General features: G+C 37.6%; 2 protein-coding genes across 4 annotated transcripts in view; one reads left to right on the top strand and one right to left on the bottom strand.

Annotated features, from left to right (window-relative positions):
- TMEM87A (transmembrane protein 87A) overlaps positions 1 to 21,098 on the bottom strand; it is a 59,454-nt gene extending 38,356 nt beyond the window's left edge. The window contains exons 1-7 of one of the 3 annotated variants that reach the window (XM_021713019.1): positions 20,685 to 21,098; positions 19,039 to 19,099; positions 15,394 to 15,479; positions 11,363 to 11,476; positions 9,443 to 9,496; positions 9,215 to 9,259; positions 8,226 to 8,424 (exon numbers count right to left, since the gene is read on the bottom strand). In XM_021713019.1, the coding sequence (XP_021568694.1) occupies positions 8,383 to 8,424; positions 9,215 to 9,259; positions 9,443 to 9,496; positions 11,363 to 11,476; positions 15,394 to 15,479; positions 19,039 to 19,099; positions 20,685 to 20,840 (558 nt within the window). In that variant the 5' untranslated portion in view covers positions 20,841 to 21,098 and the 3' untranslated portion in view covers positions 8,226 to 8,382. Of the gene's footprint in view, positions 1 to 8,225; positions 8,425 to 9,214; positions 9,260 to 9,442; positions 9,497 to 11,362; positions 11,477 to 15,393; positions 15,480 to 19,038; positions 19,100 to 20,684 lie in introns of those variants that run through there. The other 2 variants (XM_008059439.2, XM_021713014.1) reach the window with 2 other exon arrangements.
- GANC (glucosidase alpha, neutral C) overlaps positions 20,666 to 22,633 on the top strand; it is a 70,012-nt gene continuing 68,044 nt past the window's right edge. The window contains exons 1-2 of the mRNA XM_008059430.2: positions 20,666 to 20,874; positions 21,838 to 22,189. Coding sequence (XP_008057621.1) covers positions 22,161 to 22,189 — 29 coding nt within the window. The 5' untranslated portion in view covers positions 20,666 to 20,874; positions 21,838 to 22,160. The remainder of the gene's footprint in view (positions 20,875 to 21,837; positions 22,190 to 22,633) is intronic.

Below are 22,633 nucleotides of genomic sequence, written 5' to 3'. Positions count from 1 at the left end.
ACTGCACTCCAGTCTGGGCGACAGAGTGAGACTCCAACTCAAAAAAAACCAAAAAACAAAAAAATCACTAAATTGAATCTCTGTTTAAGTCACATAAGGATACCAGGTTGTTTTACAAAGACATCAAGAATAAACTAAGGATTTTATTTTATTTTACTTGTTTATTTTGAGTTGGGGGTCTCACTCTGTTGTCCACACTGGAGTACAGTGGCATGATCACGCTCACTGCAGCCTCAACCTCCTGGGCTCAGGCAATCCTTCTGCCTCAGCCTACCAAGTAGCTAGAACTACAGGTGCCTATTACCACATCCAACTGATGACTTTTTTGTAAAGACAAGGTCTAGACTGATCTTGAACTCTCAAGCAATCCTCCCACCTTGGCCTCCCAAAGTGCTTGGATTACAGGCACAAGCCACTGCACCAGGCCGTTTAAGAATTACTTAAAACATCTACAAAAATCCATGATTACGTAAGTAAAATGACTTTCTTCTCTCTCTCTCTTTTTTTTTTTTTTTTTTTGTAGTCAGGGTCTCACTCTGTAGCCCAGGCTGGAGAGCAGTGGTATGATAACAGCTCACAGCAGCCTTCGCCTCCTGGGCTCAGGTGATCCTTCCGCCTCAGCCAGGACTATAGCCATGCACCCCCATGTACGCCTAGCTTATTTTTCCAATTATTTTGGTTGTTGTTGCTTAATTGGAGTCTCACTCTGCAACCCAGGCCAGAGTACAGTGGCACACTCATGGTCACTACAGCCTCAACCTGCTGGGCTCAGGCAATCCTTCTGCCTCAGCCTTCCAAATAGCTAGAACTACAAGCACATACTGTCACGCCTGGCTAATATTTTAATTTACTGCAGAGATGAGGTCTTACCAAGCTGCCCAGGCTTGGTCTTGAACCCCTGAGTTCAGGTAATTCTCTTGCTTCGGCCTCCCAAAGTGCTGGGATTACAGGCTTGAGCCACCACGCCCGGCCTATTTTTCTGATTTTTTTTTTTCTTGTAGACAAGTTCTCGCTATGTTGTCTAGGCCATTCTCAAACTCCTGGGCTCAAGTGATTCTCCCATCTTGCCCTCCTAAAGTGCTGGGATTACAGACATGAGCCATCACAGCTGGCTGTTAAACTAAGAATTATTTAAATCACCTATAAAAATCCATGATTATATCAGTAAAATTGATTTTTTTGTTTCTGTTTTTGAGATAGGGCCTCACTTTGATGCCCAAGCTAGAGTGCAGCCTCAAACTCCTGGGCTCAAGCACTCCTTCTGCCTCAGCTTCTTGAGTAGCTGAGACTATAGGCATGTCTAAGTTTTGTACCACACATGTCTAAGTTTTGTATTTTTTATAGAGATGGAGTCTTGCTGTGCTGCCCAGGCAGGTCTCGAACTGGGTTTAAGTGATTCTTCCGCCTCTGCCTTTCAAAGAGCTGGGATTACAGGCATGGGCCACTGTGCCCAGCCGGTAAAATGAATTATAAGCACCAATTACTGAATTTAATTCCCTTTGTTCAACTCCCTTTTCAAGACTACCAGAATTCTTGCTGACACGGTCTTACATTTATACTAAAGTTTTAACCTCGGGCTAGTCTATATGGAAAGCAAGTGTCATTGCTCCACAAAGTCAAGGAAGACAAATTAACAGTTTTCGAGTTCTTGACTGTGGGGGGCGCAGTGACGACTCCTTTCCACATAGACTAGTTTTTACAAACACAAGACTAAGATACAACAATAAAGATGAACAGAGCAAAGCACTTGTTTCTTCTTCCTTGTATGTGAAAGGAGGTACTGCTACTTAGAACTGCAACTTCTTACCATCTGGTCTTAAAAGGAGAAACTTATCCAGAGATTGCTAGGAAAGCTTCACTGATCCATAGAACCCCTCAAAATGGACAACAGATTTTTGTAGGTTTATGTATTTTCCTGTGGAGCTACAGCTTTTCTCAAATGATTAAAATCTTCTACAACCTAAGAAAAACTAAGCAGGTCAAAAATTATACTCCATGATAAAAAATCCAAAGTGTCAAACAAAACAGATTAAATGATTCTTCAGCTATCTATTTACCAGGTTACCTTAGTAACTTACAGATAAATGCCATGCTAAATCATACAGTGATTTATCTCTGCCTAATAAACAGTCTCTCTGACAAGACTCAGAAGTGGTTTGTGAGAAAACTTTATAGCGTCAAAGTTATGAGTATCACATGCCCCATTAACTGTAACTACTAAACCTTTCCTGAACTTACTTGCTCATTAAACAATGAAAGTTTGATGTAATAAGCTGCTCAGCTATTAATTTTATATATCTTAAAATCACCTCTTACAAATTCCAATAGAAATTGGTTAATTCTTATCTTTCAGGATTTGAAAAAGTTTACATTTAACCCTGGATTTTGAACCTGTAAAAATAGAACCTGTAGAGATTTTGAACCTGTAAAAATAGTATTTATATGTCAGGTACTCTGTTAGGTATATAACATGTATTACATTCTTTAATCCTCACAACAACTCTATCAGATAGGTACTATTAACTCCTTTTTAAACTAAATTTCACCTAACATACAATTCATAAATTTAATATGCATAATTCATTGGCATGTGGAACATGCATAATGTACAAACATTAACTCTAGCTAGTTAAAAAACATTTTTATCATCCCAAAAGAAGACTCTGTACTCCTTAAAAGCAATAACTCCTCATCTCTCCCTCCTCAACCACTTATGACTACTCATCTGCTTCTTCCTTCCATGGAATTGTCTATTATGGACATTTCACTTAAAAGGAATCACAAATATGAGGCCTTCTGTGTCTGGCTTCTTTCATTTAACATTACATTTTCAAGGACAGTAATTTATTTTTATGGGTGAATGATATTCCATTTTATGAACACACAACATTTTGTTTATGCTTGGAGTTTGAGCTTTGTGAGTTTCTCAATTGTTTAATTTAGGAAGTTTGGGCCATATTTCTTCAAATATTCTTACATTCCTTTATTTGTCTCTTTCTCCTCTTGAATTCTTATTATATGCATGTTGAAGCACTTGAAGGTATCCCAAGGGTCTTTTGGACTCTGTTAATTTGTCTTTGTTCTTTTTAACATTTTTATCTCTCCCTATGTTCTCCTGGTTTCTTTTAGTTTTTCATCCCTGTTTTTTGTTTGTTTGTTTAGCTCTTTGAGTATACATGTATTTAAGACAGTTCATTTAAAGTCTTGGTCTGGTAAGTCTAATGTTTAGGCTTCCTCAGAGGTACTTTCTATTATTTTTTTTTCTCCTGTAAATGTGCCACACTTTCTTGTTTCTTTTCATGCCTTATAATTTTTCACTGAAGACTGAACATTTTTAATATAACGTGGCAACTCTGGAAACCAGAATCTGTCCCATCCCCTGAGGCTTGTTAGCTAATGATGTGGGTTGTTACTGTTTTGTGATTTTTCTAAACTATTTTTGTAAAACCTGTATTCTTTGTTCTGTGTAGCTACTGGAAGCTGTGTTCCTTTAGCTTAGTGGTCAATCAGTGTTTGGACAAAGATTTCCTAAAACAAGAGAAGTCAAAAGGGAAAAAATGCTCTCCCCGTCTTTGTAGACTGGGGCAATCATTCAACACTTAGCTGGACCAATTAAAGCCCTTCCTTAGTCTTCACTTTCTGCTTGTGCAGAGGCTGAAGTTCAGCAAGAATTAAAGAGTAGGGTCACCTAAGGTCTTTTCTGAGCATATATCTATCCTGAGAATGTGCACATGGATTTCTCAATTCCCCAGTACATACAGGAGCTTTTAAAAGCCCTTGTTCTGCCATATATCTCCTTTCCAGAACTTTTCCTTCCCAGGCTTGTCAGTCTATCACTTGTCCCCACTGTTATCCTTTTCCTTATGCAGCCAATATTTTTGCCTTTAAATGCTTTTGGCAAACACCACCCTAGAAGTCACCCCAATCCTATGAATGCTCTAAGTTGGGCGAAACAAAGACAAGTCTTTACACAGGTCCTAAAGGGAGCCACCCAGGCCAAAACACACAACCACAAGTTTTTAAGAATAAGATCCATATGAGTTTTTCTTGCACTAGCAATCTGCACTATGATTGCAAGGTGCCATCTTCCTACCTCTGAACTGGGAAGGCAGGGATGGTAAACAGGCAATTTAAAACACTACAGTACTTTCTTAACACAATGCTGTAGGTTTTTTTCAATAAGTTTTTTTGCTTGTTCTTTTAAGTTTTTTACTAGATTCCAAAGCTTTGTGAAAGTTGAGTGTGACAGTCTGCCAGCTTGTTGGTTTCTTCTGTGAAGACATAGAGATCCGGCTATCTTTACTCCACAATTCTTGGTGGCATCACTTCTAGTAGTATTACATTTTACCATGTAAGAAACTGAAGCACAAGAGAATAATTTTTCCAGATGTATTAAGGTGTGAATTGGGAATATAAAATCTAGGATATCTGACCCCAGAGTTTGTACTCTTAACTACCATCTCAACTACTAATTATTTCCTTCTCCTTAACAGAATTATTAATTTTCTTTTTTCATGGTCTACTGCTAGACTATAAATAGAACTATTTTTAAAATGCTGTCTTAATGATATTGTCTCAAAATTGTAGGTCCCCTTCAACAGAATTTTTAAAAAAACCATCAGTAAGATAAAATAATTAAAGTTGCATGTGGTAATCTAATTACTGATGCTGTCAGAAAGACAGACTACAAAGGTTCACAAAATGGTCCATTTCTTATTCAGCACTGCACTGTCAAAATCATAATGGCTACAAAATTAAATATACTCTGACCATACAATCTAGCAATCATACCCCCTTGTATTTTTCCAAAGGGGTTGAAACCTCATATCCACATAAAAACCTGCACACAAATGTTTACAGCAGCTTTATTCATAATTGCTATAACTTGAAAGCAACCAAGATGTCGTTCAATAGGTGAACGGATAAACTGTGGTATATCCAAACAATGGAATATTATTCAGCACTAAAAAGAAAATGAGTTATCAAGTCATAAAAAGACATGGAAAAACCTTAAATGTATTTACTAAGTGAAAGAAGTCAATCTGAAAAGCCTAAATATTTGTATGATTCCAACCAGATGACAATCTGGAAAAGGTAAAAGTATGAAGAAATTAAAAGATCAGTGATTGTCAGTTTAGGGGGAAGAAAGAGATGAACAGGCAGAGCACAAAGGATTTTTAGGGCACTTAACGTATTCTGTATGATAGTATAATGGTGGAAATGTTATAATATACCAAAACCCATAGAATGTACAACACAAAGAGTGGACCTTAATGTATGGGCTTTGGTTGCTAATGACATGTCAAAGTACTTCATCAATTTTTCAAGAGTACCACAGTAGTACAGTATGTTGAAGGAGGGGGAGGCTGAGTATACAGGTATGAATGGAATATGTGGGACCTCTCTGTCCTTTCTGCTCAATTTTGTTGTAAACCTAAAGATGCTCTAAAAAATACCTATTAATTTTTTTAAAAAAAATTAATGTATCACATTACTACTTAAATCAAACTAAAGTTTTTCAAAATATTAAAGTGGTCTCTTGTATCCATCTTTTCTTAGGGGAAGGAGAGGTAGAGGACCTTCCTTCCACAAGCATATATGTTTTATCAGAGCTTTAATAAAAGGTGGAAGTACTGAGCTTGTGAACACCCTTTAAACAGGATTATACAGCATTTACCTCAGGTCCAATTTTCAGGAAAAAAAAATCAAAGTATAGATAATTATTTGACTTCTTTTGACAATATCCTATTTCTAAATATTACTTGCAGTAATATCAACAGGGTCATCTTTCAGCTAGCTTTAATCACTAGGAACAGAGTTCAAATCTTGAGAGAACTCAAGGTATGCATTGCACGAAGATAACTGAAGAACGCAAAATTACAAACAGTCAATATGTATATAAATGAATGTTAACTTTCAACAATAATTATTAAAATACAATTTATAACAACAAATTATTGCTTAATAAGGCAAACTGCATAAAATCTGTTTTAAATGACAGCAGCCCTGTAATTCCAGCTACTTGGAAGGCTGAGGCGGAAGGATCGCCGGAGCCCAGCAGGTCGAGGCTGCGGTGGCCGCGAGCGACCGCTGCACTCCAGTCTGGGCGACAGAATGAGACTCCAACTCAAAAAAATAAATAAATAAAGTAAATGATAGCAGTCATTTTTTGTGAAGAAAAATGGAAACTCATTGCTATGGTTTGGATATTTGTCCCACCTCATGTTAAAGTCTGGGGCCTAATGAGAGGAATTTGAGTTACGGGAGTGGATCCCTCATGAATGGCCTGGTGCTGTCCTGGCAGTAATGAGTAAATTCTCCTTCTATCTGTTCCTGCAATTGTTAAAAAGAGCCTGGCATCTCCCTCTCCTCTTTCTCTTTCTCTCTTGCCATGTGATCTTACACACACCATCTCCCCTTTGCCTTCTGCCATGAGTGGAAGCAGCCTGAAGCCCTCACCAGAAGCAGATACTCGCTCCATGTTCCTTGTACAGCCTGTAGAACCATAAGTCAGATAAATCTCTTTTCTTTATAAATTATCCAGCTTCAGGTAGACTTTTATAGCAACACAAGGAACTAAGACACTCATTCTAACTTTCTTGGGACCACAAATTGCTACGACTCTGTAGAGCACTTTGGCAAAGCATACACAAAGAACTTTTAAACTGTATGCATTTGGATCCAGCAATTCTATGTCCAGGAATTTGACCTAAATATTATAAGTGTACACAAAGATATAGCTGGACATTATGAACATGACCTTATCCATAATGGTGAAAACCTAGAAACAATCCAATGTATACCAATTGTAAGTTAGTTATAAAAATCATGATAAACTGGGCCAGAAGTGGCTCACACCTATAATCCCAGCACTTGAGGAGGCCAAGGTAGGCAGACTGCTTGAGCTCAGAAGCTCAAGACCAGCCTGGGCAACATAGCAAGACCTACAAAAAAATTTAAAAATTAGCCAGGTATGGTGGTGCATACCTAGAGTACCAGCTATTCAGAAGGCTGAGACAGAAGGATCGCATGAGCCCAGGAGGTCAAGGCTGTGGTATCACTGTACTCCATCCAGTCTGGGTGACTGAGTAAGACCTCAACTCAAAAAAAAAAAAAAGATAAACTGGAACACTATGCAGCCATGAAAAAGTGAAGTGGTGCTCAATGTAACTATTTGGTAGTAAAAAGAAAATACAGATATGACATCATATTTTATTTTGGTTAATATGTACATATTCTATGTAATCACACTAGACTGCTAAAACTATTACCAAATAAAATTACAAAGGATTTTTACTTTTAAGTTGTAGCCAAAAATGTTTACCTTTTGAAGTCAGAAAACAAAGATTTAAAAACAAATGTTGCTACAAGAATATTCATCATAGCACTGTTTAAAATTGCAAGGTGATGAAACTCATAAACGTCCAAGGATAGAGAATTTATTAACAAATTGCAATGTATGCATACAAGACACTATGTGGACATTTAAGTAATAATAATCATGCTATACAACATTTATTGAACTGGAAAAATGTCCATGTACTATTACTAAGCTACAAGAAAAAAGCTGTCATATAATATATACTGTAAGATTCCCTTTTAAAAATAAGTTGAAGCCGGGCTCGGTGGCTCAGCCTGCAATCCCGTGCCTTTGGGAGGCTGAGGTGAGTGGATTGCCTGAGCCCGCGGGTTCGAGACCCACCTGGGCAGGCGAGACCTCATCTCTACAATAAATTTTAAAAATTAGCCGGGTGTGGTAGTACACGCCTGTAATTCCGGCTACTCGGAAGGCTGAGGCGGAAGGATTGCCAGAGCCCGGCAGGTCGAGGCTGCGGTGGCCAGGAGCGGCCACTGCACTCCAGTCTGGGTAACAGAGTGAGACTCCAACTCAAAAAAAAATAAAATAAAATAAGTTAAATATAAATATGCCCACAGACAAAATATACCAGATATATAATATAAATATTAAATATAATACAAATATGTATTTATATATTTAATATAATATATAGATTTATATATAACCATATATTGTATATTTTGCCTGTTATATTTATAATATTTTTATATCTGGTATTAGAGATAGTTATTTTCTTCTTTTATTTATATATATTTTCTGAATCTTTGAGAGTGAATATACATATTAGTAATAAGAAAAAACCCATTGATATCCTTTGTTGAAAAAAAATTAATGAAGACTTTCATGCCTAATTTATTTTCATGCTAAAATTTTGTACAGCTTAAATTAGGGTAAGTAGGAACACTTCCAGAATGACAAAATAAGGACCTCTGAAAATCCACTCATCCATAAAAGCAACGAAAACACCAGCAGAAACTATCAAAATCAACTTTTTTTGGAACTTTGGAAATTAGCTAAAGTTTTCAATAATTAAAAACGTGTTTCTTCAAGAAAAACAGTTCGATCTAGGCAAGAAAAGCAAGTCATAATGTTTTTTCTCATCCTAATCCCACCCCTTTCTCCCAAACTCCAAGAAACCAAAATCTCGAAACCGTAACAGTTATGAAAAATAGCATCTTGGCAACCACGGTGGGGGGGGGGTTCGGGTTTGAAGGTCCCTAAAAAACCAATTGCCTGAGGTGTCTGGCAGACTGCTGAAAAGTCCCATTCTCAGGGCTTGCCTTTATCTGACCTGACTCAGAGATAACTCAGGGTCAACTAGGAATTAGCTTAACAAAATTTTCATAAAGTTAAAATCTTAATCAGTTTTGTAAAAACCATGACCCAACATGAGTCCAGTTATTTTTAACTGAGAACATTCTGAGAAATTAGTTATTATGAGTTAGAAAGTGAAATAAGTACCCAAATAGTGTGTATTTGTGGAAATGTAAGGCATATTTATAGCTTTCAATCTTACTTCAATTTTCCAAACTCTCTTCTAGCTATATCCTATCACAGATAATTTTAGATAGAGCTTAATAAGTTTCTTCCTGTTTACAAACATTTATACGGGGGCAATTATAAAAGGAATACAGATTTATTTTAGAAAATATAAAAATAAAGAAAACACAAAGAAGAAAAGAAAAATCGCTCATAATATCATCCAGAGATAATCATTTTTAACATTTTGGTATACAGCTTCAAATCTTAACTTTCTTTTTAATTGTTACCATACTGAAAGAATAATTCAAAAATACATGAACATAAGAAAACCAAAATATGTGTTCAGTGCTCCAAATTCCTGGATATACTTACAGTTTTGTCTCCAATAAAGGTAAGATTTGTTCCATTCTCTTTGGCCTTTAAAAATTAAAAAAAAAAAGAAGAATTCAGATTTTTTAAAAACTAATTGTGCTCCTCCAGCCAAACCTCAGCCTACTCCCCAGGCTTGGTGCTCCCTCCCAGTGATACAGTAAGCACTGGCAGCTCCCATGTCACCAAAATTGTTACTGTACTCTCAGAAATATATAAGGAAAACATTACCTCCTGTTTTTCTCCTAAAAGAGGCAGCCGATGCATAAACTCCCCAGAAAAGCTCTATAAAAGAAACATAAAACTAAAATTAAAGATATATAAATACTAAAAGAAACATGAACCTCAGACTACACAGAAATGGTTAAAACAAACACTATAACAGTAAATATAAAAGTACAGCATCAACAGACAAAAGATTTCCAGTTCACCACAAAGAAGTGAGTAAAACTCTGCTGAGAACTAAAAAATAATATCAAACCATACTGGTTATTCATTTTTCTATGAGAATAATGAATATTTAAGAATGACAAAGTCTTAGACATAACAGTAGAATAACTGTCCCTCATTCTACAGAGGAGGAAAATGCAGCTCAAAGCTGTAAAGCTTTAAACAAAGAAATGAGATTTGAACCTAAGATTCTTGACACTTAAGTCCACTGTTCTTTCTACTACACCACACTCCATGTCCATAAAAAAACTACAACTAATTACCTTTCTTACCAGGTAGTGGTAAATGAACAATTATATCGTATAATTAAACTGTTACAGTGGAGGAAGAAACCTTACCAAAAGGCTAAGATGCAGGAAAGATTATAGCAGATTTAACCGTAGTCAACCTCAGGCAACATGATACTACAGGGAGCTTTCATAATCAAATCTAAGAAACACCAACCAATCCTTCCAGCCTGAGAGACAAATTTGGAAAACCAATAGAATATATACAAACTATTCAGCATTGCATTGTTTCTAGCTTTCTTTTTCTACCATACTTCCACCATTTTAAAGTTATCTTCTTTTCCTCCAAGTCCATAAAATCTACGTTATAACAAGAACTGAACCCTTACATCAATTATCAACTACCTCATCTACATCAATAAACTTTACTTCTATTAGCCAAACTATGAGCTGCTTTCCAGTTCAAGGTAATTTGTTAAATATTCCAAAGCAATTTTTAAGTAAAGACTATAGTTATAATAACACATCTAAAATTTTTCTAACAAGAAATTGGCATTAGATATTTCTAAGACAAGAGAATTTCATATCAGAATCTCCATTTATATGATTACATATATATAAGCATTAAAAATATAGTGTTATTCATAGCTTCCTCTTTTCACAAAATAAGATGTGAAATTCAATCATAAGATAGTGATGATAACCTTTTGACTTCGGATCTGTAGCAGTAAAACTTTAAAATCCTGATTTTTCTGGGACTGTATCAATCAGATGAGGTGAGAAGATAATTAAAAATCTGAGGTTTCAAATGTCCATTGACAGATGAATGGAAAAATAAAATGTGGTATACACACACACACACACATATATATAGATATATAGAGAGATATATAAACCAAAGTATTACTCAACCTTAAAAAGGAATGAAATTCTGATACATTCTATAATATGGAGGAACCTTGAAACCATTACACTAAGAAGTCAGACAAAAAAAAAGAACAAAAATTGTATAATTCTACTTATATGAGGTATCTAGAATAGTCAAATTCATAGATAGAAAGTAGAATAGTGGTCACTAACTACCAGGGGTGGGAGATGGGGAATTACTGTTTAATGGGTAAAAAGTTCCAGTTTGGAATGATTAAAGATCTGGGGATGGGATGATGCCTGCACAACGTGAATGTACTTAATGTCACTGAACTGTACACTTAAAAATGATTAAAATGGTAACTTTCATATGTATATTTTGCCACAATAAAAAAATTTGGGAGTTTTCTTTTTATATTCAAAGGAAAGTACATCTTCTCTTTAATGAGATGACTATGTAAGTGGCTGACTGTGCACCTATGAGAACATGCTTCCAATCTGTTTCTGCAGAAGAAATAATTGAGGAGTGGGAAACAGATATAGCCAAAAACGCAGACATTACATTTTTTACCTTTTCTATTTCCTGCCAATCACTTTCAAAGATTACCTGTGTTTTAAAGAGTTCACTGCAGTTCTGGAACAATTTTGATGATGTTTGATATTTCCCAGATAAGCCTCTTTTTTCCTTAAGTTTGTCCAAATATGTCTCCACTTCTTCTGCCTGGAAAAATAGAGAAGATACAAAGTATTTAATTTATTTTTTTAAAAATAAGATACTTAGGTTGGTCCCAGAACTTTGGGAGGCCGAGGCAAGAGGATTACTTAAAATCAAGAGTTCGAGATCAGTCTTGTCAACATAGTAAGACTTCATCTCTATAAAAAAATACAAATAAATAAATAAATAGCCAGGCATGGTGGTATGTGCCTATAGTCCCTGCTACTCAGGAAACTGAAGCAGAAGGATTTCCTGAGTTCAGAAGGTCAAGGCTATGGGGAGCTGTGATCATGCCTCTGCACTCAGTCTGAGCAACAGAGTGATGCTCTGACTCAAAAGAAAAAAAAAAAGATACTTAAAGGACAACAGCTTATAGTACAAATATAATTTTGAGTTTGCTATTGGGTTTTCTACTTTTAAAAATTATAGCATCTAATAAAGACTCTATATAACAACAGCCAAAAGTCTAGCATTATTAAACTAAAGTATAGATTTCTAGTCTTTGGATCACAAAGGGTAGAGGCCTCTAACAATTCTGGGAAGACTGGGAAGCTGCCAGAGTTTAAACAATTTTGTCACATGAAAATATAATAAAAAGATTTACTTGGTCAAATTAACATCATCACCAAAAAGACAATCTCATGTTCATAAGTTAGAAAGTTTTAATAAGACTGTTGTAGCCATTTTCAGCTCATTGCTGCCTCTCAAAAACTCATCATGTCTGTAGTTTCACCTAACAGTTCTGTGATTTTTTCTTTCATCCCACATCTGTAGTCTTGCCCTCTTTTTTGTAAGCTCCAATATCACACATCTCCAACCACCTGTTTTTATCTCCATATTTTTATCCTTTGGCAATCGAAAACAATTTTTACATTCTTTTTTTTTTTTTTTGAGTTGGAGTCTCACTCTGTCGCCCAGACTGGAGTGCACTGGCATGCTCCCAGCCACCACAGCCTCGACCTGCTGGGCTCCAGCGATCCTTCCGCTTCAGCCTTCCAAGTAGCTGGAACTACAAGCGCACGCTACCATGCCAGGCTAATTTTTTTGATTTATTGTAGAGATGAGGTCTCACCAAGTTGGCCAGGCGGGTCTCAAACCTGCAGGCTCAGGCAATTCACTCACCTCGGCCTCCCAAAGTGCAGGATTACAGGCTGAGCCACTGAGCCCGGCCCAATTTTAACATTCTTAATTTGCACTATGAAGGCAGGATCTGCTAAGTTCTAACCAGTTTATCCCAAGTTTTTTGTTTGTTTGTTTGTTTGTTTTTTTGAGTTGGAGTCTCACTCAGTCACCCAGAGTGGAGTACAGTAGCCGCTGCCGGCCACCGCAGCCTCGCCTGCTAGGCTCCGGCGATCCTTCCGCCTCAGCCTTCCGAGTAGCCGGAATTACAGGCATGTGCTACCACCCCGGCTGATTTTTTGATTTATTGTAGAGATGAGGTCTCGCTGCCCAGGCGGGTCTCGAACCCGCGGGCTCAAGCAATCCACTCACCTCAGTCTCTCAAAGGCGCGAGATTACAGGCTGAGCCACTGAGCCCAGCTTATCCCAAGTTTTAAATGTAAAAACCTATTACTGTAAATTCAATTAGTCATCAATTTCATATCATATTCTGGAGGCGTTATCAGTTCTCTCTAAATTCTTCAGCCCTTCCTGTCATATCAATCCTACCCAGTGTTATATAATAAAAGCAAAAGACAAACACATTTTTAAAACTGCAAAAAACATGATGTAAAACCTTAACAAAAAGCAGAGATTTCAAAATGCTTAAGTTTTTAAAAACTGACTGAACGATGGACATTTTTTAAAGACCAGTCAGGCCTGGTATGGTGGCATAAACCTATAATCCCAAAACTCTGGGAGGCCAAGGCAAGAGGATCACCTTGAGGCCAGAAGATCAAAGCAAGTCTGGGAAACATAGTGAGACTTCATCTTTACAATAATAGTAATAATAATAATAGCCAGCTATAGCATAAGTCTATATAGTCCTAGCTACTCCAGAGGCTGAGACAGGAAGATTGCATGAGGCAGGAGTTCAAGGTTACAGTGAGCTATGATGGTGCTACTGTATTCCAACCTGGGTGACACAGCAGGATTCTATCTCAGAAGAAAAGGGAAAAAAAATAGCCAAATTATCTTTATAAAGAAACTTCAAGAACAGGAGAATCTTTAAAACAAACAACAAAAAAAGATGTAAACTGCGAGTAGTGGGATGGAAACAGAATGGAAAAGTTCAAAAAGTCCATCTCAGAGCAATATATTTTCAAGAATCGAGTATCACATACTATGGCAATTCTCAAAAGTGTGGTCCATGAACCCTTTTACAAAATCTAAGTGGTCAAAACTATTTTCAAAATAACTGGCTGGACACAGTGGCTGGGCTGGGCATAGTGGCTCATGCCTGTAATTTCAGCACTTTGGGAGGCCAAGGTAGAAGCATTGCTTGAGTCCAGGAATTCAAGACCAGCCTGGGCAACACAGCAAGATCTCGTCTCCAACAAGAAAAATTTTTAAATTACCTGGACATAGTAGCAAGCACCTGTAGTCTCATCTGTTCGGGAGGCTGAGACAGAAGGATCCCCTGAGCCCAGGAGCTCGAGGCTGCCATGAGCCATGATCACGCCACTGCACTCTAACCTGGGCGACAGAGTGAGATCCCCCAGCTCAAAAAATAAAATAAATTAAAATAGTAATAGTATGCTCTTTGCCTCACACTGATACCACAAAACTAATGGTGAGTAGAATTGCTGCCCTTATCAGAAACAAAGACAGTGGTACCTAACTGTACTAGTCTTCACAGTCACAAACTTCACTGCCAAAATAAAATTTGAGCTTTCTGGCGAAAACTGAAATTGTGAAGCATCTGTGTTTTTAAATTTTAAACCATAAGTTAAAGGCTTCCAGTACTTAAGAAACTAATGATGAGATGGAGGGCTCAGAGGGATGGTTATTAACAATATAATTTTGAGTTAAATGTAAAATGAGTTAATATTTAGGAGATTTATATTATTCAGTCAACCAATATTTTCTAAATGACCAATGAATGATGTTACAAGATAACGCATGGGTAAAACATCCAGTCATAGCCAGGCATGGTGGTGCATGCCTGTAGTGCCAGCTACTTGGAAGGCTGAGGCTGAAGGATCGCTTAAGCCTAGCAGGTTGGGAATGCGGTGGCCGTGAGCATGCCACTGCACTCCAGCTTGGGCGACAGAGTGAAAAAAAAAAAATCCATTCAAAGTACAATACACACTAGTGGATTTGTGTTAGAGTAAAAAATAGTTCATTAATAGGATTTCAGGTTTTAGTCTCACCCTGCACCTAAACTTTAAGAAACTCCACTTGTTGCGTTTTGGTATAGAATCAAAGAAGAATATCCTCAATTACCTGAAAAGGCTAGTCAAACACCATTTACTTTCCCAACTACTTATCTATAGGAGATCAGATGCTCTTCATATATGTCAACCAAAGTATCACAATACACTGAGTAAAGGAAGAGATGCAAGAATCCAGTGATTTTCTGTTATGCCAAATATTAAACAGAATTGCAAAAAGGCCAGCAATGCTACTCTTCTGGATTCTTTTGAAAAGTTATTTTTATCTAAAAATGCTTTTTATATTAACATGTAATGAGTTTATTATTGCAACTTTAAAATAATACATATTTTTATATTTCTCAGTTTTAATTTCTAATAGCATAACCCACATAATCAAAGTCTTTCTGGAGTCCACAATAATTTTTAAGAATATAAGCATTCTGAAACCAAAAAGTTTGAGAAGTATTGACATAGTAGATCTGCAAACTGGAAAGCATGCATTCTAGTCTCAGCTCTGCTCCTTTAGAGCTACATGATACCCCTTCCACTATAAAATTAAGAGGTTGGAACCAGATGAGCACTAAGGTCCTAGAAAAATCTGTTCCTTACCTTGAAGTTATAGATTTCATTGTAACAATCAGCACTTTTCAGATACCAGGTTATATTCAAAGACAGATCACAAGGTTCTCCATCAACTATAAAAGAAATTTTTGTGAATAAAAGATGATTGCCAAAGTATGTTTTCTAAACCATTAACCTACATCCTATTTATTTCCTACTCTTAACTGAGATACTCAAATTGAGATACTACCTTCTCCAAACACAGGGTAATGGAATAACATATACAGAAAGAACTGGAAATTCAGATAAAAGTACTGTCCATAAAAAACTACCGTTAAGCAGTTTTTAACCTCTTGAAAGTATAGATCTATTTTTATGCCTTAAATCCCTAACTTCCAGATCTCTAGGGAAAACTCTGAGTGATAAAGCAGTCCTAAATTAAACTATCTTCTATTATCATCCAAATATTTATTAAACAGAGTATAAGGATACAAAGGCACAATGGCACAGTGTTAGACCCAAGAAATGGTGGGAACAAATTATTTTGATGATTTAATAATAAACCCTTAAAAAGGCTACATTCTAGTTGGCAAGACAAGGAATAACAACATTAGGGATATCACAAGGCAATATTAACGAGCGTTACTTAGTGGTATAAATAATAGCTCCACTGAGGGAAAAATTCATGCCCTGGAACTTGAAAGATACCAAAATTGAACAGAAAGACCAATGAACAAAGAGCACGCATGGTTAGGGATGGCAGAAACAGCAAAAGCATACATAAGAGTATTAGATTCTTTTCAAAGCCCACTAAGAGAGGCCTCAAGGAACATCAAAAAACCATAGAAGCTTCACAAAACTCATTAAACACAGTTTAGAACGCTAATGGATCAAGGCATAAGTCTGAAGACTTCAGAGTACAAATCTAACTATATGACTGATAAGCTGTCTTATCTAGGGGAAATCAGTATTCCCTTTTATCTATGATTCCAGCTGTGGAAGGGAAAATATACTAAAGACTCCCTACCTTAATGCAAATATGACATAAATAGACATGACTGCACTTAGGAATCTACTTATGGCTCATAACAAAAAAAGCAACCTAATTACAAGTTTCTCTTTTGCTTTGTTTTAAACTGTTTTATCAAACTAATTTTTAAATGACAAACACATTTTCACAGGACTCTATCAGTATACTAAAAAATTTGAACTGTTGAATAGAATTTATGGAAATTATAAAAAGGATACTGCAATCAGGCTATAAACTATTAAGAAGCACCCCACAGAGAAAGGATTAATTAATTAAAATCAAGTGAATACAGCCCCTAAACAGGAGATCTGCAGGGAAACTTCACTGCAAATATATCAGGAGGGCCAAAAAATGTATACACATTTTAAGAGATGTTACCTATGTATTACTTTAGTTTGCCGTAATCAGAAGTGTCTGGATGTTGATGATAATCACTTTGAGCATCTCTTGCAATTGTAGAAGTCAAGCATGACTTGTAGTCGTCTTTTGCTATCGGTATATATATATTATTACAATTTTAATACAGCTTTTTCCTTTCTTAACATTTGTATACTTTTTTTTTGGCACCCTCTGTATTACAATATATGTTAAAAGACAATATTTAGAACTTTGTATGGAAGGCTTTCACAGACATTGAAAAGGGTCTTTCCTATTCCATGGAAAGCTATATGCCAAACCATAAAAGCATAAAATCAGAAACAACTCATAAATATGAGAAAGCACAAAAGTAATAAAAAAAAAAAGATAATGTGAATTTTAAGGTACCTCAAATCCTCCAAAAACAATAAAATCTAGATACTTTAAAATATGCTGCTTAGGTCAGGTGCGGTGATGGCGCACGCCTGTAATCTCAGCACTTTGGGAGGCAAGGCAGGAGGATTATTTGAGGCCAGGAGTTAGAGACGAGCCTGGGCAACATAGCAAAACTTCCTCTCTACAAAAAATCAGAAAAATTAGCCGAGAATGGTGATAAGCAACTGTAGTCCCAGCTACTCAGGAGGCTGAGGCAGAAGGATCACCTAAGCCCAGGAGGTCGAGGCTGCAGTGAGCCCTGATTGTGCCACTGCACTCCAGCCTGGACAACAGAGTGAGATCCTGACACAAATAATAATAATAATAATAAAATATGCAGCTTGTTCAACTTGGCAAAATACTATTTAATCAAAATACAGAGTAAGAAAAAGACAGTACCTAAGAAAAAGAATAGCAAACAGGCTGTCAGCTATTCCAAAAGATAATATCCTGCTATTCCTAACTGCTACTCTTACCTAATAAACCAATCTCACATGAAAGGCCAGTGTGTCAGAGTAAATCTAATTTAAATTAAATGTAAGTCACTAGTCAGTAGATTATATATATATATATTCATGGACATAGTACATTCTTCATAGAAATTCTGCTGTTGCTTTCACCCCCACTAGACTGTAAGCTCAATGAGGAAATTTTTTTACCACTTCCCAACTGTCTAAAACAGTATATGGAACACATTAAGTATTTAATAACTACTTACTAAACAATCGAAAGAATAAACTATGACTTATAATTTTGCACTTTCATGGAGAGAGTACACATAAAATCACATATCGATCATCTAGATTTTTATCCCTGATCTCAAAATAAAGCTGCCTATGATCATTCATTCCCTAAATTAAAGCCAATTTCAGAACTAAAAGAAAACTTCTTTAACAAACAATGGAATACTTTAGATTCAGACACAGCAGTTTTCCCACTAGACTAGTTTTGTTCTACATAATCCCTATTTCTTGATAATATCTCTGAGCTTCCTCTTCCAAGATAGTAAAATACTCCTTTAGTAAATAAAAGATCTACGAAATATATTCCTTCAGAGCCAGTGGTCTGACAAATAAACATCTAGTGGTATCTCTATGACTCAGAATAGATTTAAATACCATGAAGGTAATCAATCAACATAATCACAGTTATGTGCTGCATAGTTTCAGTCAACAAGGGACTGCATAAAAATAGTTGTCCCATAAAATTACAATACTGTATTTTTACTGTACTTGTCTATGTTTAGATATATTTAGATACACAAATACTGTTGTGTTACAACTGCTTACAATATTCAGTTCAGTAGTATGTTTTACAGGTTTTAGCCTAGAAACAACAGGCTACACCATATAGCCTAGGTGTGCACTAGGCTATACCATCTGGGAGTGTAAGTACACTCCATGATATTCACACAACAAACCTAATACATCACTCAGAACATATCCCATCATTAAGCAACACATGATTGTAAATGTAATTCCACTGAGATGTGATTGAATATATTCAGTATAGTATATGTAGCATATATGAATATAAAATACATACCAGAATATATAATCTATTAATATAATTGACATATCTATTAATAGATATTTCTACATGAAATATAGAGTGTATGTATATGTGTACTTCAGTAAACACCAGAAAAACAAGAAAATAAAGTTCACACAAGTAAGTATTCTGCAGATTATTCAGTAAAAGGACCTGACTAGTTAATACTAAATATATTTACTTAGTGCCAAACTATTAAACTTCAGAACTTAAAAATATGCTACAAGTAGTCCATCAAAAATAGAAAACAAGTCATACACAAAGTTTACCAATAACTTTTAACAACCCAAATTAAAACTTCATGAAACTCAAAAACTCACATTTCAGGAAGATAGTGGTATTTCTGAAGAGGATCTTTCCAAAACTAAAATAATTTTTCCCCTGCAAAGATAAAGGAAAGATAATTAGCATCAGATCATTTTAATTTCCAAGGCAGAATATAACTACCAAAACATATAAAATGTTCAAATTTTAACCAAAAAGAACATCTATCAACATCCTTCCTTTTAGTAAAATTCGACCATATCCAAACTGCAGGATTATGCCCCTTAGTGAAGAGGCATGATTTCTGTCCCAACCCCGACGGACCATGAATAACTAAATGGACTACAGAAGGAAAGATGCTAGAAATCCCAACTCGACTTGGATGTACCCCTTAATCGGTTCACTCAATTTATTGACAAATCGCTGCCCAAAATAACCAATCTTTTTTTTTTTTTTAAGTCGGAGTTTCACTCTGTCTCCCAGGCTAGAGTGCAGTGGCAAGCTCACAGTCACCACAGTCTTGACCTGCTAGGCTGAGGAGGTCCTTCTGCCTTCCAAGTATCCGGAACTACAGGGTGTACCATCACTCCCAGCTAATTTTTTGATTTATTGTAGAGATGAGGTCTTACCAAGTTGCCCAGGCTAGTCCTGAACCTCTGGGCTCAGGCAATTCTCATGCCTCCACCTCCCAAAGTGCTGGGATTACAAGTGTGAGACACCGCCTCTGGCCCATTTTTTTCAAATCAACTATTCTGTGAGCAAACCAATTTTTTATGTTTAAGTCTAAAATGACTTAACTATTAACCATTTTAGTACAAGCAAAACCTAAAACTAAGAATATGAAGATCTTTATCAAATGAATAAAAGCTATAATGTTTGCCACTTAAAAGCCAAAATAAGATTTGGGCATTACAATCAGGGAACAGAGCAGAATGCAACAAAAAAGCCAACGTAGTTTTAATAGGACTAATGCTTTTCAGCATTTCCTTCCTACAAGTGTTTTTTGTTTGTTTTTGTTTTTGTCCGTTCAGAGGATTGTACTTCCCACTCACATAACACTTAAAAGAGACGGAGAGGCAGAAAGGGCCAAGCTATCTAGTTACTTGTCCAAATGAAAGACTAGCCTTACCACATTAAATGTTAGCATACTAATGGTTCCATTTTAACCATTCCCATGTTAAAATATATTTTTAAATCCTTATGCTTCCTAAACCCATAGCAAAACTTTGAATAACCATTTCCAAGTCTGGGTGAAATTGAACAATCTCTTAAGTAGAATTACCCAGAAACCAAAAAAAAAAAGTGCAGAGGAAGGAAAAAAAATGAAGATGCCTGTTTACATATCTCTCTCCTCCAACCTGGAGTCGCTGGACTGAAACTTAATCTGAAAGATAAACCACTCTATACAACAAGTTTATATCTCTCTCAAGTCAGGCACTGAAAGTTCTGTTACTTTGATGAGAAACCGCTCCACCACTCATTTCCGCTGCTGAAGCTGCCCTGACATCACCGCTAGTCTACCCACAAAAGTGCGCGGCTTTCCGCTCCAGGGAGGTGGGTCCCAGCTGGCGAGAAATACAGAACACCCCGGCAACCCCACCCCTTTGGAAGCGACTTTTGCGGAACCTTCATGGACCCCTTAGGCCGCCGTAGCCCCACCCCTTGTTCCTCAGGTTTAGTCAATACTGAAGTGAACACTCACCGATGGCATCGGAATGTGCCACTTGGACCTGTCGGCAGCAGCCACGGGTGCCGGTCCTGCACCGAAAAGCGATAATGGGGATGGATGAGACCCTAGAAGCAGAAGAATGGCAGGCAACACCTGAAGCCACGCAGCCGCCGCCATCTTCACAGCCATGGAGTGCCTACCCAAAGCATTTCACCTTCTTCCGGTTCGTCCCGCCTTCTTCCGGCTTTGCTCTGGGGGCGGGATTATCCGGGTCCTCGAAATCTCGCGGTACTTGTTTGCTTTGCCACCTAGCGGCCTTTCCCTCCGACAGTCGACTGTCCACTCTGCGGTGAGGCTTTGGACCCACTGCGCAGGCGTCATCCTGCTGTACTCTAGTCAACTGTGTTAAGGTGATCGCCAGATGCCACCAGGGTCTCGGTCTTCTCTTGTCTCTCAGTACTTTAAAGCAGGGATCCCCAATCCCCTGGCCGCGGCCTGGCACTGGTCCGTGGCCTGCTAGGAACCCGGCCACACAGCACGAGGTGAGCGGCGGGGGCTAGCTAGCTAAACTTCATCTGTATTTACAGCCGCACCCCATCTAGCGCTGGGGTGCGGCTGCAGATACAGATTAGCTTGAGCAGTGAGGTTTGACTGCACATCCCCCTCACACAGGTTTTTCCGTGGAAAAATTGTTTTCCTCGAAAACGGTCCCTGATGCCAAAAAAGGTTGGGGATTGCTGCTTTAAAGGGATTTGACTCTCTCCTCCCGCTCGCCCCAGGCCCTCATCCCTTCTGTTAAAAATCTGACGCCGGGGTCAGATTCTTGGGAGAGCCGCAAATCTTGCTGCCCGATTGGTGTCTAGTAGTGAGTTCTCTGGTTTTGGAATTAATTAAGCAAAGGCTGGAATTTGGCAGTGGGGGAGTACACGCGATTCCTAGACTGGATAATGTAATAGATAACCTGCAAAGATACCTTCTAACTCTGAAAAGTATGGATGTTGCAGTAGAATCTGGCCGGAATCAGCCTCGAGCAAACACCCGGCCAGCACTTGCTACTGAAAACTAAAGACGGGAAAATACGGCATGAAAGATCCGTGGCGTTAAGTTCCACTGAGCTAATCTGCAGATGCTTCGCCCCAATCAGGGAGGCCGTCTGGTTCTCACGCTTTTGATTTCTATCCTCTAGAGTTCATTGACTACACGCCCTCACTTCTGCAAAGACAGTTTTGTTTCTAATAAAAGCACGTTCCTCATCAGCCACCTATGATCAAGAAAAATTTGCCAAATAAACCATCGTAGAAACGCTAGTTTGGGTCTGAAAAATTCCAGGAGCAACAAAATTTGTCACTCCATAAGGATCTAGAGGGAACTCCTCTTCCCAGAAACCTGACGGTGGTGAAGTGCTGGTGGTAATACAGAAAGACGGCCAATCGGCTTTTTAAAAAGATCGTCCAGGTGCTTTGGCCTGAGAGCTGAGAGCTGGGAGCCGGTCGGAGTGACAGGGAAGTCATGGAAGCAGCTGAGAAAAAGGAAATCAGGTAAAGGTCCAGAGCTTCTGCAGCAACTAGCCCACTCGTCACACACAGAAGGAGATAGTACCTGAAAAGCAACTTTCTGACTTTGAAGACTTAACTGATTTTTTTTAAGTCGCTCCTCTTATTTGAATGTTGGGTATTTGTGCACCTTTACCTTTTTCTCAATTCTGCAGGAAGTTAGGTGATATTACTAGCCCCTCATAAAAATACTTTTAGGATGGTTAAATAACATTAACAGTGGGAACTTTGCCGTCAGAACTCTAACATTAATTTCAGGCATGTTTTCCAAGTTCACCTATACTATGTCTTCCTTTATCATTCCAGAAAGTGTTCTTAAAAGCTGGAGAAGCCGGGCTCGGTGGCTCAGCCTGTAATCCCGCGCCTTGGGAGGCTGAGGTGAGTGGATTGCCAGAGCCCGTGGGTTTGAGACCCGCCTGGGCAACTTGG

Source organism: Carlito syrichta, unplaced genomic scaffold (assembly GCF_000164805.1).
Source record: "Carlito syrichta isolate Samal-C Ts95f unplaced genomic scaffold, Tarsius_syrichta-2.0.1 Scaffold91562, whole genome shotgun sequence".
NCBI lineage: Eukaryota > Metazoa > Chordata > Mammalia > Primates > Tarsiidae > Carlito > Carlito syrichta.
The sequence above is the reverse complement of the archived record's forward strand: the minus strand, read 5'-3'. Positions and strand labels throughout refer to the sequence as shown.